General features: G+C 44.7%; 1 protein-coding gene across 11 annotated transcripts in view; it reads right to left on the bottom strand.

Moving 5' to 3' along the window:
- The window catches only part of SYNE3 (spectrin repeat containing nuclear envelope family member 3), a 102,525-nt gene that overhangs the window by 34,557 nt on the left and 55,514 nt on the right, over positions 1-12,454 (bottom strand). For 10 of the 11 annotated variants that reach the window (XM_037900906.2, XM_037900904.2, XM_037900902.2 and 7 more), the window contains 6 exons: positions 11,748-11,891; positions 10,922-11,080; positions 8,571-8,732; positions 7,601-7,764; positions 1,852-1,978; positions 797-952 (listed from right to left, as the gene is read on the bottom strand). In XM_037900906.2, coding sequence (XP_037756834.1) covers positions 797-952; positions 1,852-1,978; positions 7,601-7,764; positions 8,571-8,732; positions 10,922-11,080; positions 11,748-11,891 — 912 coding nt within the window. The remainder of the gene's footprint in view (positions 1-796; positions 953-1,851; positions 1,979-7,600; positions 7,765-8,570; positions 8,733-10,921; positions 11,081-11,747; positions 11,892-12,454) is intronic. The other variant, XM_037900901.2, reaches the window with a different exon arrangement.

Below are 12,454 nucleotides of genomic sequence, written 5' to 3' on the forward strand. Positions count from 1 at the left end.
AATACAATGTTAGGAACCATTAGGAAAGGGATAGATAATAGAAGTTAGAAAATATCATAATGCCACTGTATAAATTCATGGTATGACCATCCTTTGAATACTGAATGCAGTTCTGGTTGCCCCAACTCACAAAAGATATTAGAATTGGAACAAAATACAGAGAAGGGCAACAAAAGTAATTAGGGGTATGGAACAAATTCCCTATGAGGAGAGATTAAAAAGACTGGGACTTCTCATCTTAGAAAAGAGATGACTGAGGGAGGACATGATAGAGGTCTATAAAATCATGAATGTGTGGTGAAAGTGAATAGGGAAGTGTTATTTACCCCTTCATATACCACAAGAACTAGGGGTCACCCAATGAAATTAATAGGCAGCAGGTTTAAAACAAACATAAGGAAGTACTTCTTCCCACAACACACAGTCAACCTGTGGAACTTGCTGCCAGGGGATCTTGTGAAGACCAAAGGTATAACTAGGTTAAAAAAATAATTAGATAAGTTCATGGAGGATAGGTCCATTAATGCCCATTAGCTAAGATACTCAGGGATGGAACCCCATGCTGCCCGTGTCCCTAAACCTCTGAATACCAGAAGTTGGGACTGGATGACAGGGGATGGATCTCTCGATAATTGCCCAGTTCTGTTCGTTCCCTCTGAAGCATCTGGCACTGGCCACTGTGAGAAGACTGGATACTAGGCTAGATAGACCATTGGTATTACCCAGGATGGCCATTCTTAAGTTCATCTCCCAACGTAATTCCCTACACTCAGAAAATTAGTGTTTGAAAACCAACCTTCAGCTTGCTCTGTATTGCTTTAACTTCTTCACAACTGGAGGGTTTCGTGACAAGAATCTTGCTCAGTTTGGCATTTTCTACATGTAACCACTGTTCAAAGTCCTTCATGAGTTTAAGGAGGTGACTGTTCTCTTCCTCTTTGCTCACATTTGCCTGAGTCACAGAACAAAACCCAAAAAGGAATTTATAAAAAAGGAAACAGACATTATTATTACTGCCTTCAGTCACCAACAGCCTGATCATGTTCCTGCTGAATGCCCATTGACTCCAGTGGGGCATCACCAGGGTCCAGGTCTGGTCTCTCCTGTCTCATCTTAACTGAGGCCAATTCTACAAAGTGCTGAGTTCCTCCTGAGAGGTGCTGTGCACCCTCACCTTCCACTGAAGTCTCGAGTCCCACAGGCTCTCAATATAAGGAAGAACTTTAGGTCTGGATTTCCTATGTAGACAAAATCTCCTATGATTTTCATAGGAGTTATGCATGTAGAAGGACAAAATAATTGGAAATGGAGGAGGAGGGACCATCCATCTTTGATTCAAGTTATAATTAACTGGTCACAGGAAGGAGATGTCGGGCCAAGTCCTCAGCTGGTGTAAACCATCTGCACTGGAGCTATGCGGATTTACACCACCTGGGAATCTGGCCCTGGGTTTGCGCTACTAACATTTGACAGTGGAATGCGGAATTTAGCAAAACACAGAAGGCTCCATGTGTTTTTTTCTAACTCTCTGCCTGGCATAATGGTACTATTTACAAGGGTCTCTACTATAACACATACCGTTTCATATCCAAAACAGTACATATGAGTTTGGCTGAGTGACTTCCACTGATTTGTATGGGATTTGTATGCTCCTACATCAATCTTTCCAAATTGAAGAGGTCGGATGTGCTTTCTAATGACCCAGTAAGGATCAGAGCCTTGAACCCCACATTTCAGATGTTTGCTGGACTTTGCAAACTGGAGAGTTTTACATACGGTATCAGACAGAGCCCAGGGGAAATGGGCTTTGTAAAGTTATTAAGGAACGCTGATACAGATTGCTTCTCTCACCTGGGAGCGCTTGAGAGTTACCTCTGAAGAGCCGAAGGCAAACCCAGTCGTCCGTGTATTACCCATGATGGTTATACTCTTCCTTGTATCAACCACTGTTGTATTTGGCTGCATGCTGCTGAGAAGGCTTGAAAATACAAAATCAGAGAAGTCAATGCAGTGATGCACCTGACAACTGATACATCCATGGAATGGGGGGAAGGGGTGGGGAACCAAACCAATATATCTATGCTTAAAAATATTATTGCAATTATTTCCTTACTATTAATAAAGTAAGAACAAGTAACAAATCAGCTGTGTTACAAAGTATTAGTGGTACTCAGTGCTAGCACTGACTTGTAGCTCTTTAAAGAAAGTTATCAGAACAACACTCTTCTGCGCACAAGCAACACCACTGATAGGATCTAATACTTCAGCCTGTCTGCTGATTTCCTTGACATGCTCCCTCCTTGTACCATCTTGAGCCCCCTTGTCTCTACAGTGCTTCAAGCAAATGAAAAAGCATGGGACTCAAACCACTGCTGTCCCATGTAGCGGTTCTGGTGACTCCGCACTCTATTGGGGTCATGTCTAGCTGATTAGGGTACCAAGAGGCTTTCCTGGCAGCAAGGAATCACTGGAGCATCACCAGTAACCCTAATCATGTAAATGTAGCTCCACACTGTACACGTTGGTGCAGGTTATTTTTGCGTGAATACGGGCACATACGCATGCACAGCACTGTGTTCGACGTTCAGCGAGGACCAGCAGATCTGAACCGCAGTAGGTACTATAGTGAACGCTGCCATAAATACGATTAGTATAGATAGGTAGGAAAGAATATTAGCTCTGCTTAGAATGTTGCAAAACATTAAGATCCAGCTCCAGAAGTGGCCCCTTGGAAAAGTACAGTTGACGAGAAGGATGGTCTTGCGGTTAAGGCACAACAGCAGGGGTCAGCTGATCTGGGTGCTATTCCTGTCTGCCGCAGACTTCCTGCATGACTGTGGGCTAGTCCCTGAAAGGGATACTGTCAGCTTGAAATCTAGGCTCTTTAAAAAAGGAACGTTAATGGTAATTTCATGTTCTGTGCTTGATCCTGAATTGCCATTCCAGCTTTTGTGGGTTTTACAGTCTCATTTTCATATTTAATAAATATTTTCTCTCCATTATTGTAGTGTGGAAATACTACACATGGGAACAAGTGAAATTAACAACACACAAAGCACTGTCAAAATACATTTATTAAACAACATGAGAAACCTTTCCCCCTCTATTGTCTGAGTTACAGTTAATACCTAAAATGACTAATAGTACAATATTTTTGGAAAAGAGGGTGATTTTTTAAAAAAGTTGCTGGCACCCTTTAGCCCTTCCATTCCTCATTTTCCCCTACCACACAGAGATGGGCCTGAGCTGGATCCAAACTTTCTCAGTTTGGGAGCGCGTGGCTGTTGGGGTTTGGTTCAGGCCCATCTATAATTTTAGGCTCTGCCTCTTTAAGTATCCTTTCCTCTAAGGCTCCATATCAGGAGTGTTTCTTGGCGCACCACTACGCTTTGCCAATCTAAAACATTCTAAACAGTTAATATCAAGGTCTGCCGGTATTGCCTATAGATTTAATATAGTGCTGTACTTATGTACATCCAGAAAGCTCACATAATTAACATGGCTAGAATATGTAACCTCTGCCCAATGATGCTGTCATTTCATTGTCAAGGTCTCCAGTTAGCAAAGTGCAGATAATGAAATGCCACCGGGGATCAGCGTTTGGCTCCCAAACATATCCCTCATTCCCACGCCTACGGAACTGCGAGCATGGTGCAGGCAGAGTGCTCTAACTAAGTTGCTTATATGGCTCCCATTAGGGGAATATCTGACTGACTCACAAGCTATGATGTATTTAGCCTCACAGCATCCTTGGGAGGTAGGGATTATTATCCCCATTTTACAGTTGGGGAATGAGGTACAGAGATGCTAAGGCCATGTCTACACCACAGCTGCTACAGCAGCATAGCTACGGCCTTCTCTCTCACAACGCACAGCGAAAGAATTCATGGCATGACCATGGGACGTGTCCTCAGAAGTCTCAGTGCCACACAAGTGAGTGCAGTGCAGACACAGAAACCCAAGTGTTATTTTGCAGTGCAGCTGCTCTCACTTGAGCTCGGTGAACATGAGAGAAATAACTCAAGTGAAGACCACTAGAGTTACCTCTGCAGTGAAGACATACCAATAACAGAACAGCTCATTTTAAAAGAAGAGGGGGGGCTAGGGGGAGGGGTGAAGCAGCCAACAGAAGATTGGACAAGAGAAGAACATGCAACAGCCTGAAAAATGATGAATGAAAGAAATGCCTCAGAACATCAAGGGTGGGTTGCACTGAGCTCCCTAGCGAGTCAGCAGTAGTTAGAGATTTTAACAAGCCTTACTACGGAGCAGTAGCAGGCAGGACTTGAAGATAATTAGTTTATTATTAGAGGCTTCAGAGTAAGCCAAAAGGGTTGTTGCGTCTGGGAAGATCATCAAGCCGATGACAGAAGAAATGTGCTTTAAAACAGGGGAATACAATGGACCGAGGGATGGGATTGCACTGCAGAAGAGGCATTGCAGATACAGGAAAGCATAGGGGCAGGAAAGCTATTCATTGTTATTGGTGGGTTATTTTATTTATTGAGCACCCAGCCAGACAGTGCACTAACTGCACTCAAACAGATAACTACACAGCCCCTGGCCTGAAGGGAGCCCACTCTCAGTGTGGACATAACACAAGTAGTGATGGTCATAAACAAAAATGGAGTAAGGGGAGCAGTAGGGAAAGGATCACAGATACATCTCGGTGGTTTTGCTAAATATGGATTTCTTAATATAATTTTTATTGGCTTAATTCTCAGAGGTGCCACAGCAGAGGTGGGATCTGAATGAGGAAGTGGTGGTAGCCAGGTTAAAGGGTTCCGGAAAGGCACTCTAGGTGTGGAGGAGGGGAGGAGAAGTGTGAAAGAAGGCATGAAGGTAGAAAAAGGAGAAGGAAACAAAGGGGGTGTTAGAAAGTAGCACTGGCAGAGCCAAGACTGTTTGGGTGGGAGGCAGAGAACATGCAGGGAGACAAGCTTGGAGTTCTAGGTCAGGGCTGAGTGAAAGCCGGAGGGAGCTTGTGACATTACACCCCATATTCTTTATGGAAATATGCTTATGACATGGATATGGCATAACTGAGATATATTTTATGCAAAATGGATCTTGTAAGTTATCATCGGAAAGGTTATGATTTACTGAATGTGATTATCCAATTTGTATGCATGTATCATTTCTGTATCTAAAGTTAGGAATATAGACTATGTAACAATTACAACTGTGTGTTTGTATTTGGGAGACACCCACCAGACAATAGGCCATCAGCTTTGATGGGCCATTAGGAAGAAACAATAAGACTTTGAAGATACTAATCTCTCTCCTTCCTGAGAGGCTGACACTACTAGGTCAATTGGTCCTGTCACCTGGTACTAAACACCATCTTGGACTTCTGGTAATTTTCCACTAAAAGGACGGGGAGGTCAAGACTGGGAAACAAAAGATTCCCGCTATATGTAAATTTTACTTAAGGTTGGGGGGGGGGGTAAGGCAAACAAGACTTTTCCATTGCCTTCCTGCCCAAGAAGAAAGACGACTGAAAGTACCTGAAGAGACAAAGCAACTCTGCGGTAGGAAAGGCAAGGGCTGAGTCCAGACTAAGACAGGAGTCTAGTCTGTAAAGACAAATAACCGGAACTCTAAGCTATAGAAAGTCTGCAACTTACCTAAAACAACATTTAGGGTGAGAAATTATTTCTTGAAACCAGTCTCTTTAAGATCTTCAGCTTAGTATGTATGCGTGTTTTGTTTTATTTGTTTAGTAATCTGCCTTGTTCTGTTTGCTATCCTTTATAATCACTTAAAATCTGCTTTTTATAGTTAATTAACTTATTTTTTATTATTATTAAGCCCAGTTCATGCAATTTCTAACTGGGGTGGCGGGGCAAGAAGTTGTGAACATCTTCCTCCACATTGAGGGAGGGGGCGAATTTATGAGCTTACGTTGTATAGATCTCTCTACAGTGCAAGACAATATTATTTTGGGTAGACTTTCCAGAGGGGAGCTGCACTTGAGTGCTGGGCAATTTCCTAACTGAGTCTTCTCAGAGAGTGCTGTTTGCGGACTGTGTGTGATTCTACAGCTGGTGTGAGCGTGCGTGTTGCCAGAGGCTGGTAAGCCTAATTCAGCAAAACAGGGAGAGGGAGCCGAGGCTACTGGAGCAGGCAGGCTCAGTGAAATCCCAGTACGTCAGGTGGCATCCCAGAAAGCGGGGTCCAACCCGTCACAGAGCTAAAGTGAGGTTAGGCACAATGTGAAAGATCTTTTTATGCTGAGTGGAAAATAAACCAGAAATTGTCATTAATGGATAGAAGCACTTTTGTCTCATTTGGAGAGAGCCATTTGAGAGAGCTAATGTATGGTTGGTGGAGGAGGTCATGGCTGCATAGTTTGGACACATCGAACCTCTGAGAAGCCTGATGCTTGTGGGGAAAAAAGGCAGGGGGAGGGGACCAGTTCTAAACAAATTCCAAAATGAAAATAATTGAGAGTGCTCTAAAAACAAAAAAACAAAAAAACGTCATCAGAAGCAGGTGAGCAACCTGTTAATTCTTTATGTATTTCTCAACAAAATCCAGGACACCCACAGAAATCACGAGAGCCATAGAATTCCTCCCAAGCACCTGGTAATCCAGACAAACCACTTGTAAAGGAACCCAAGAGCTCACACCGGAGATGGAGAGGGAATGTATGGCTCTAATTAAGCAGCATTCCTTGACAGGTAACAGCCAAGGCATCTGGTAACGGTAGGGGTAAGAATGTCTTCCAAAGTGACACTTAGCTGCTGGCAAGACCTAATTAAAGAATGAGCTCTGTGTGTGTGTGTTTGACTTGGCTTGTTTCTGAATGGCTTTCATTTGAATTGTTTATGCTTGGGAGCCATGCTCTGAAATCTAATGAGGTTTCAACACAAAACTGTGTGAAACTGTCACCCCCATTACAGCTGGTTTGCTGTGGCTGCAAGAGGCACAGCTCAAGAGTCTCATTATCTCCTACTAATACTTGAAGGATACAAGGGAGGTAGAGACTGTCAGTTTGGGGTGGCTGATCATGATAACTAACCTAGACATGCTATCACCGTGCTTGGGTGAGCATCTCAGCTCCCCCCACCTAAGTCCTCTTCTCTGTCATCACTAACAATGTCACCCTCCCAGCCCCTCTGGTCTCCAAACCCAGAGGCGCCTCTGACTCTGCTCTCTCCCTAGCCCCACACATGCAGGCAATATCCAAGTTTTGCCTCCCCTTCCTCCTCCATAACCTCTCCAAGATCCAGACTTTTCTCTCTGTTCACATCTGCAACACTCTCATTCAAAGCCTTATCTCCTGACTCAAGTACTGCAAAGCTCTTAATGGCTCAGGCCTAAGGGAGATTTGCCAGGTAGAGTGTCTGCTCACAGACCACAATATCCTGGCTGAAGCCTCAGAGGAGGTATTGTGCAGGACATAGACACAGTTGGCCTGAGTTTCCTCCTTCTTACACCAGCATAAATCAGAAGTAACTCCACTGCAGGCAAAAGAGAATCAAGCACAGCCCCTAACTTTCAATACTCCTTTAGGCTTAGCATTTGCAGGGCTGGTTATAGAGCAGCAGAGAGAATTTCCCTCGAAGGGACAAGGGAAAGACATATGAACACTTACCTGGTTGTCATTTTTTTGAGTGACCTCAATGACTCTGTCAGCTGGTTCATTTCAGTATGGACATGTGCTGCCCCCTCTGGAGAAGAACTCTCAATCACCAGCTGGCCATGAGCCCCAACAAGGTGCAGCTGGATCTCCTTATCCGGGAATTCAGCTAGCAGCCCCTGAAATTCACAGCACTCACAGTCACTTTCAGGGGTCGCTGCTATTTCTGAAGCTTTACCACAATGCATGATACCTGTGTCAAATGAAGGGCTATGTTCAGCCCAGGATTATGCTCGTTTCTCTTGGCACTACACAAGTTACGGGTTCCCAGCAGCAGGATCTGTGAGGGGTTCCTGCAGGAATCCAGGAAAGTCCAAGAAGTGGGTAGCATGGGATTAGGGAAGAGGTGTAGTTAGAACGTCCCTGATGCAGGGTAACACTGTGGGGCTTCTCCGGAGCCCCCAGTGGAAATTAAAGCTGCTGCTTCCCGCTCAAGGGCCAATCAGCCCAGGCTAGCACAGGAAGTGTAAGTCACCCGAATGAGTGAATCTGACCCCAAAGTACTTCCATCAAGGAAAAACTGAGCAACCGTGGGAACGGGGACATTTTCCCTTTGGCACAAAAAATGCAACGTAGGATAAACCAATAGAGTAAAGCACCATTTAATGCTACACTGCTGTGTGTCTGGAGAAACCATCCTGCCAAGAGGAATTCACTTTCAAGACTGGATTTTCCTTTAATGATGCCCCAGACATTTCAACAGAAGCTTGATGCTTCTTTTGCCCCAACCACCCACAAATCATCATGCACTCATCATAGACCAGTCCAGCTAGGCAGTAGGAATCCTCTGTCCTCCAGTTTACATGGCAAATGCAAATAGATATGGAGCCCAGGGGAACACACCACTTCCCCTGAACATCTACCTGCCGCATGGATCACAAAAGCAAATGGATGATGACACCATACGCCAAGATGTGGTCCTCACCTCCAAGTCTGCGATTCTGCTCTCTGTGTTCCTTTCCCCCCTGGCATCCTGATAGGATTCCAACTTCTGTTCAGTCATTGTGATCCACCCCTGAAGGTCTGACAGTTTATTATTGAACGTCCAATGCTCCTGAATGTGCTTCTCGGTCCGTGCCAGGATGATCTAAAAATACCAGGAGTGACAAAAACACAACAGTGATAGAACACAAAGAGACAGCAGGTTTCGCTAGAGAGACTATGGCAACGAGTGCTATAGAAACACAAAGAAATGAAATGATAATATGGATGAAAGGCAGAAACTCCTAGCTGTTTAGTACCATGACATGGAATGCACCTCCTAACTGGATATCGACAAGTGCCTGCAGATCTGAGCTTAGCCACATGGTGGGGCATTATGTGTTAGAATAGTTTCCCTCTTTACAGATGACTCAAAGTGAAAAATCCTATATTTTCGTATCTGAACTAAGTACTTCCTCCTCCCCTCTTTGCATGTGAAATCACTCTAGATATAATAGAAAGAGATCTGCCATATGGTACTTTTACCTGGAAAAATACTATTTCAGTGATATATTTGTTTACTATTTGTGATTAAAAACTAGAATTCCCTAGCATATTACAGTCAAATTTTATGACGAATAATTTTTTTAGTGACATAGCAAACCAAGAGAATTTTACATGAGCTCAGTTTGTTTTGGGAGGGAAGATTTTTATCCCTGTTTTTACAAGCAACAAAATACTTTAGGTCAGCAGTTCTCAACTGGGGATCTGTGGCCCGCTGGCAGTCTGTGAGCCCTTTCACGGGGCTGTGGAGCCCTGCAGCTGAAACCCGATGCCCCGAGCCCCAGTGCTGAAGCTGGGAGTGGTGTGGGACTAAAGCTGGCACCCCACCCTGCCCCGCAGAGGGGGGGGTGCGGGACTGAAGCCGGTGCCCCTTTCCGACCCCGCCCCCCAGCTGGGAGCAGTGTGGGGCTGAAGCCGGCGCCCCCCGCCCCTCTTCCCCCACCCCAGCTGGGAGTGGTGCGGCGCTGAAGCCGGGAGCCCCAGCACGCACCCCTGAAGCTCGGAGCCGCACTGGGAGCCCCCCCCAACCTATACACACTCCCCAGCTACCTCCTGCCTCCACTCTGAGCTACCCCCGCTGCCCGCACACAGTCCCTAGCTACCACCTGCCCGTACCCTGAGCTAATCCCCGCTTGCACACAGTCCCTAGCTACCCCCTGCCTGCACCCTGAGCTACTCCCCTGCCTGCACCCTGAGCTGTTTTCAAACTTTTTGAACTGAGTCCCCACTTTGAGTTATATTTTTTGGTTGCATCCCCCCACGGCCCACACAGGCTGGATGGCCTCCTGAGTGAGTCAGGGGATGGAGGTGGCGCTCCGTCCCTGGACCTTGCTGTGCGTGGCTGGCTCGAGTCCCGCCAGCCCTTACTTCCCCCGCCCCAATAGAAGTAAAACTATGCCTATGCTCAAGGGTCTGTGACCCCTCCCTTCCGCCCCGGAACCCTGCGCTCCCCCCTCCTCCCTTGCCAGGCCCTGGTGTTTTTATAGCATGCTGAGGTGGGCCTCAGCAAGAAAAAGATTGAGAACCCCCCGCTTTAGGTTAACTCAGTCCTTGATGTAACTGCAGTGGGTTTGATTCGTTAACTTTTAGGTCTTATAAAAGCCTTTGTGATAAACCTTCCAGAGGACCCAGCACTAAATGCCCGATGCAGGAAATCCCAAGAACATTGCATGAGCCCAAGCCAAAAAGATCTGGACACTCGGCAATGGATTCAGCCCCCCGGGGTGGGGAGCCTCACACTACACAATTGAGACTTTCCAAACCAAACAAGGAGTAGTGTTTATAGACTCTAAAAGGGAGTCTATCCACTTCTCACAACTTGTCTGAACACAAAAGTTGTATTGTTTAATTATACTGGTATAAAGTCGTACAACCCCCACTAGTGTGGACACATTTATATTGGTATAAAGGTTCTTATTCTGGTATAACCTATTCCCATACAGAGAGGGAAACATACTGGCATAAAGGTGCTTTAGAGAAGTATGGTTTAACTGCATCCACTCTAGGGGCTGTACCTTTATAACTATATAGGTAAAAATTCCCCGCTCCCACAACCAAAATATTTACATCTACGTGTAGTCTCAGTTGGTAGGATGGTGGTCACAATGTAGGGGGAGGAAGATTAAAATAGAGAAAACTGGGGAATGTTTAAAGATTTATCAAGGCCATAAGAACTCAGCCCCTGCCTTCCGCTTGCGGAAAATGTCAGCGGTTGAAAGCAGACATTATGATAACGTGAAAGGATAATTTTCACAGCTGCCACTTTAAATTCTTCACTAAATGATGAGTTACCTCCAGAGATCTCTTCAGTGTCTGATAGTCAGATGAAAGCTGGTTCATTTTATCTTTGTGGGGTAATCCCATCTGGGGTAAATCTGTGGGATTAGAGTGAACTAGATTCTGCAGCTCTTCCATTTGAACTATAAACTCTGCCAATTCTTCTTGGATCATCTGTAGAGAAAAGGGAATACTGTACATTGGCTACTTATGTACTGAACATCATTTGGCCTACAAGACAGGTCAGAACATTGATTCTGCAGTTGAGTCCATTTGACAGCATGAGATGTATTAAAGAAAAATAACTAATTTTAAGCAATTTAGTTTTTGATGCTCAGAACTGAAAATTTACAAAAGAAGCCAGCAGGCATTCTGATACATTAGCAGCTGATTACAAAGAAGTCAAGTGATAGCATGCTTACTGCTAGTAGGCTAATTAAAGCATCACAATGGTGCAACAGCACCAAAATAGCAGCAATTTAAGGACTTGATTTTGCTGTCACCGAGGCCAGGTCTACACTAAAAAGTTAGGTTGACCCAGCTGTGTTGCTCATTTCTCTTGGCACTACAGGAAAAATCCCAGTTCCCAACCCTGATTCTCACCACTATGAGATCAGAACCAGGCTGTATAAATTTATCATAGAACAAACATCTTTCTAGAATCAGATAATTACTTGTGTGACAAGTCAAGTAAAGAAGGGCTTCTCCTCGCCCCCTGTTACTTCTGACATAAATAAATTATACATTTTGCCTAGAAGGAAAATAAATCAGTCAGGCCATCTGCCAACGTGAGCGTGATTAACATGCAGGTAGCATAGATAACAATCACTGAAATACATACCTGTAGTCTCTGGAGTCGTCTTTCTTTACCTGAATGGTCAGGTTGTGGTTCATTCTCTAGATCTACTTTGGCTCTGATAGCAGATAACTTCTTCTGCAGAGGCACAAAGCCTGCATCAAAGTCTTTATGTTGAGTTACCAAACTCTAGGCAGAAAGAGAAAAAAGAGCACTCGATATAACTACAGTTATATTATTTTGTCAGTGTCCACTTGACACTATGAGCAAATAAGCAGCTGCCCTGCACAATAATCCACATTTCTATTAATCTACAAAATGCATCAGACACAGTTGGTTAGTATTAGTGAATTTATTTATACAAATCTGGATTAATAAAAGATTGATCACAATTTTGGCATGGATATTGTGATGGGGCAAGGCCAGATGGCTATAGAAAAGTAGTGGGAGATAGATATATTAGCTCCAGGCTAAACAAATCCCTGGTGCCAGGTTAAGTGAAATGGAAGCTGCTCCAGGTCAATTAAGACACCTGGGGCCAATTAAGAACTTTCCAGAAGGCAGGGAGAAAGCTAGGTTGATTGGGACACCTGAAGCCAATCAGGGGCTGGCTGAAACTAGTTAAAAGCCTCCCAGTCAGTCAGGTGGGTGTGCATGTCAGGAGCTGTGGAAGGAAGTTGTGCTGTTGGAGAGGCTGAATAGTACACACCATATCAGGCACAAGGAAGAAGACCCTGAGGTAAGGGTGAAGT

The sequence above is a fragment of the Chelonia mydas genome, chromosome 6 (genome assembly GCF_015237465.2).
Source record: "Chelonia mydas isolate rCheMyd1 chromosome 6, rCheMyd1.pri.v2, whole genome shotgun sequence".
Taxonomy (NCBI): domain Eukaryota; kingdom Metazoa; phylum Chordata; order Testudines; family Cheloniidae; genus Chelonia; species Chelonia mydas.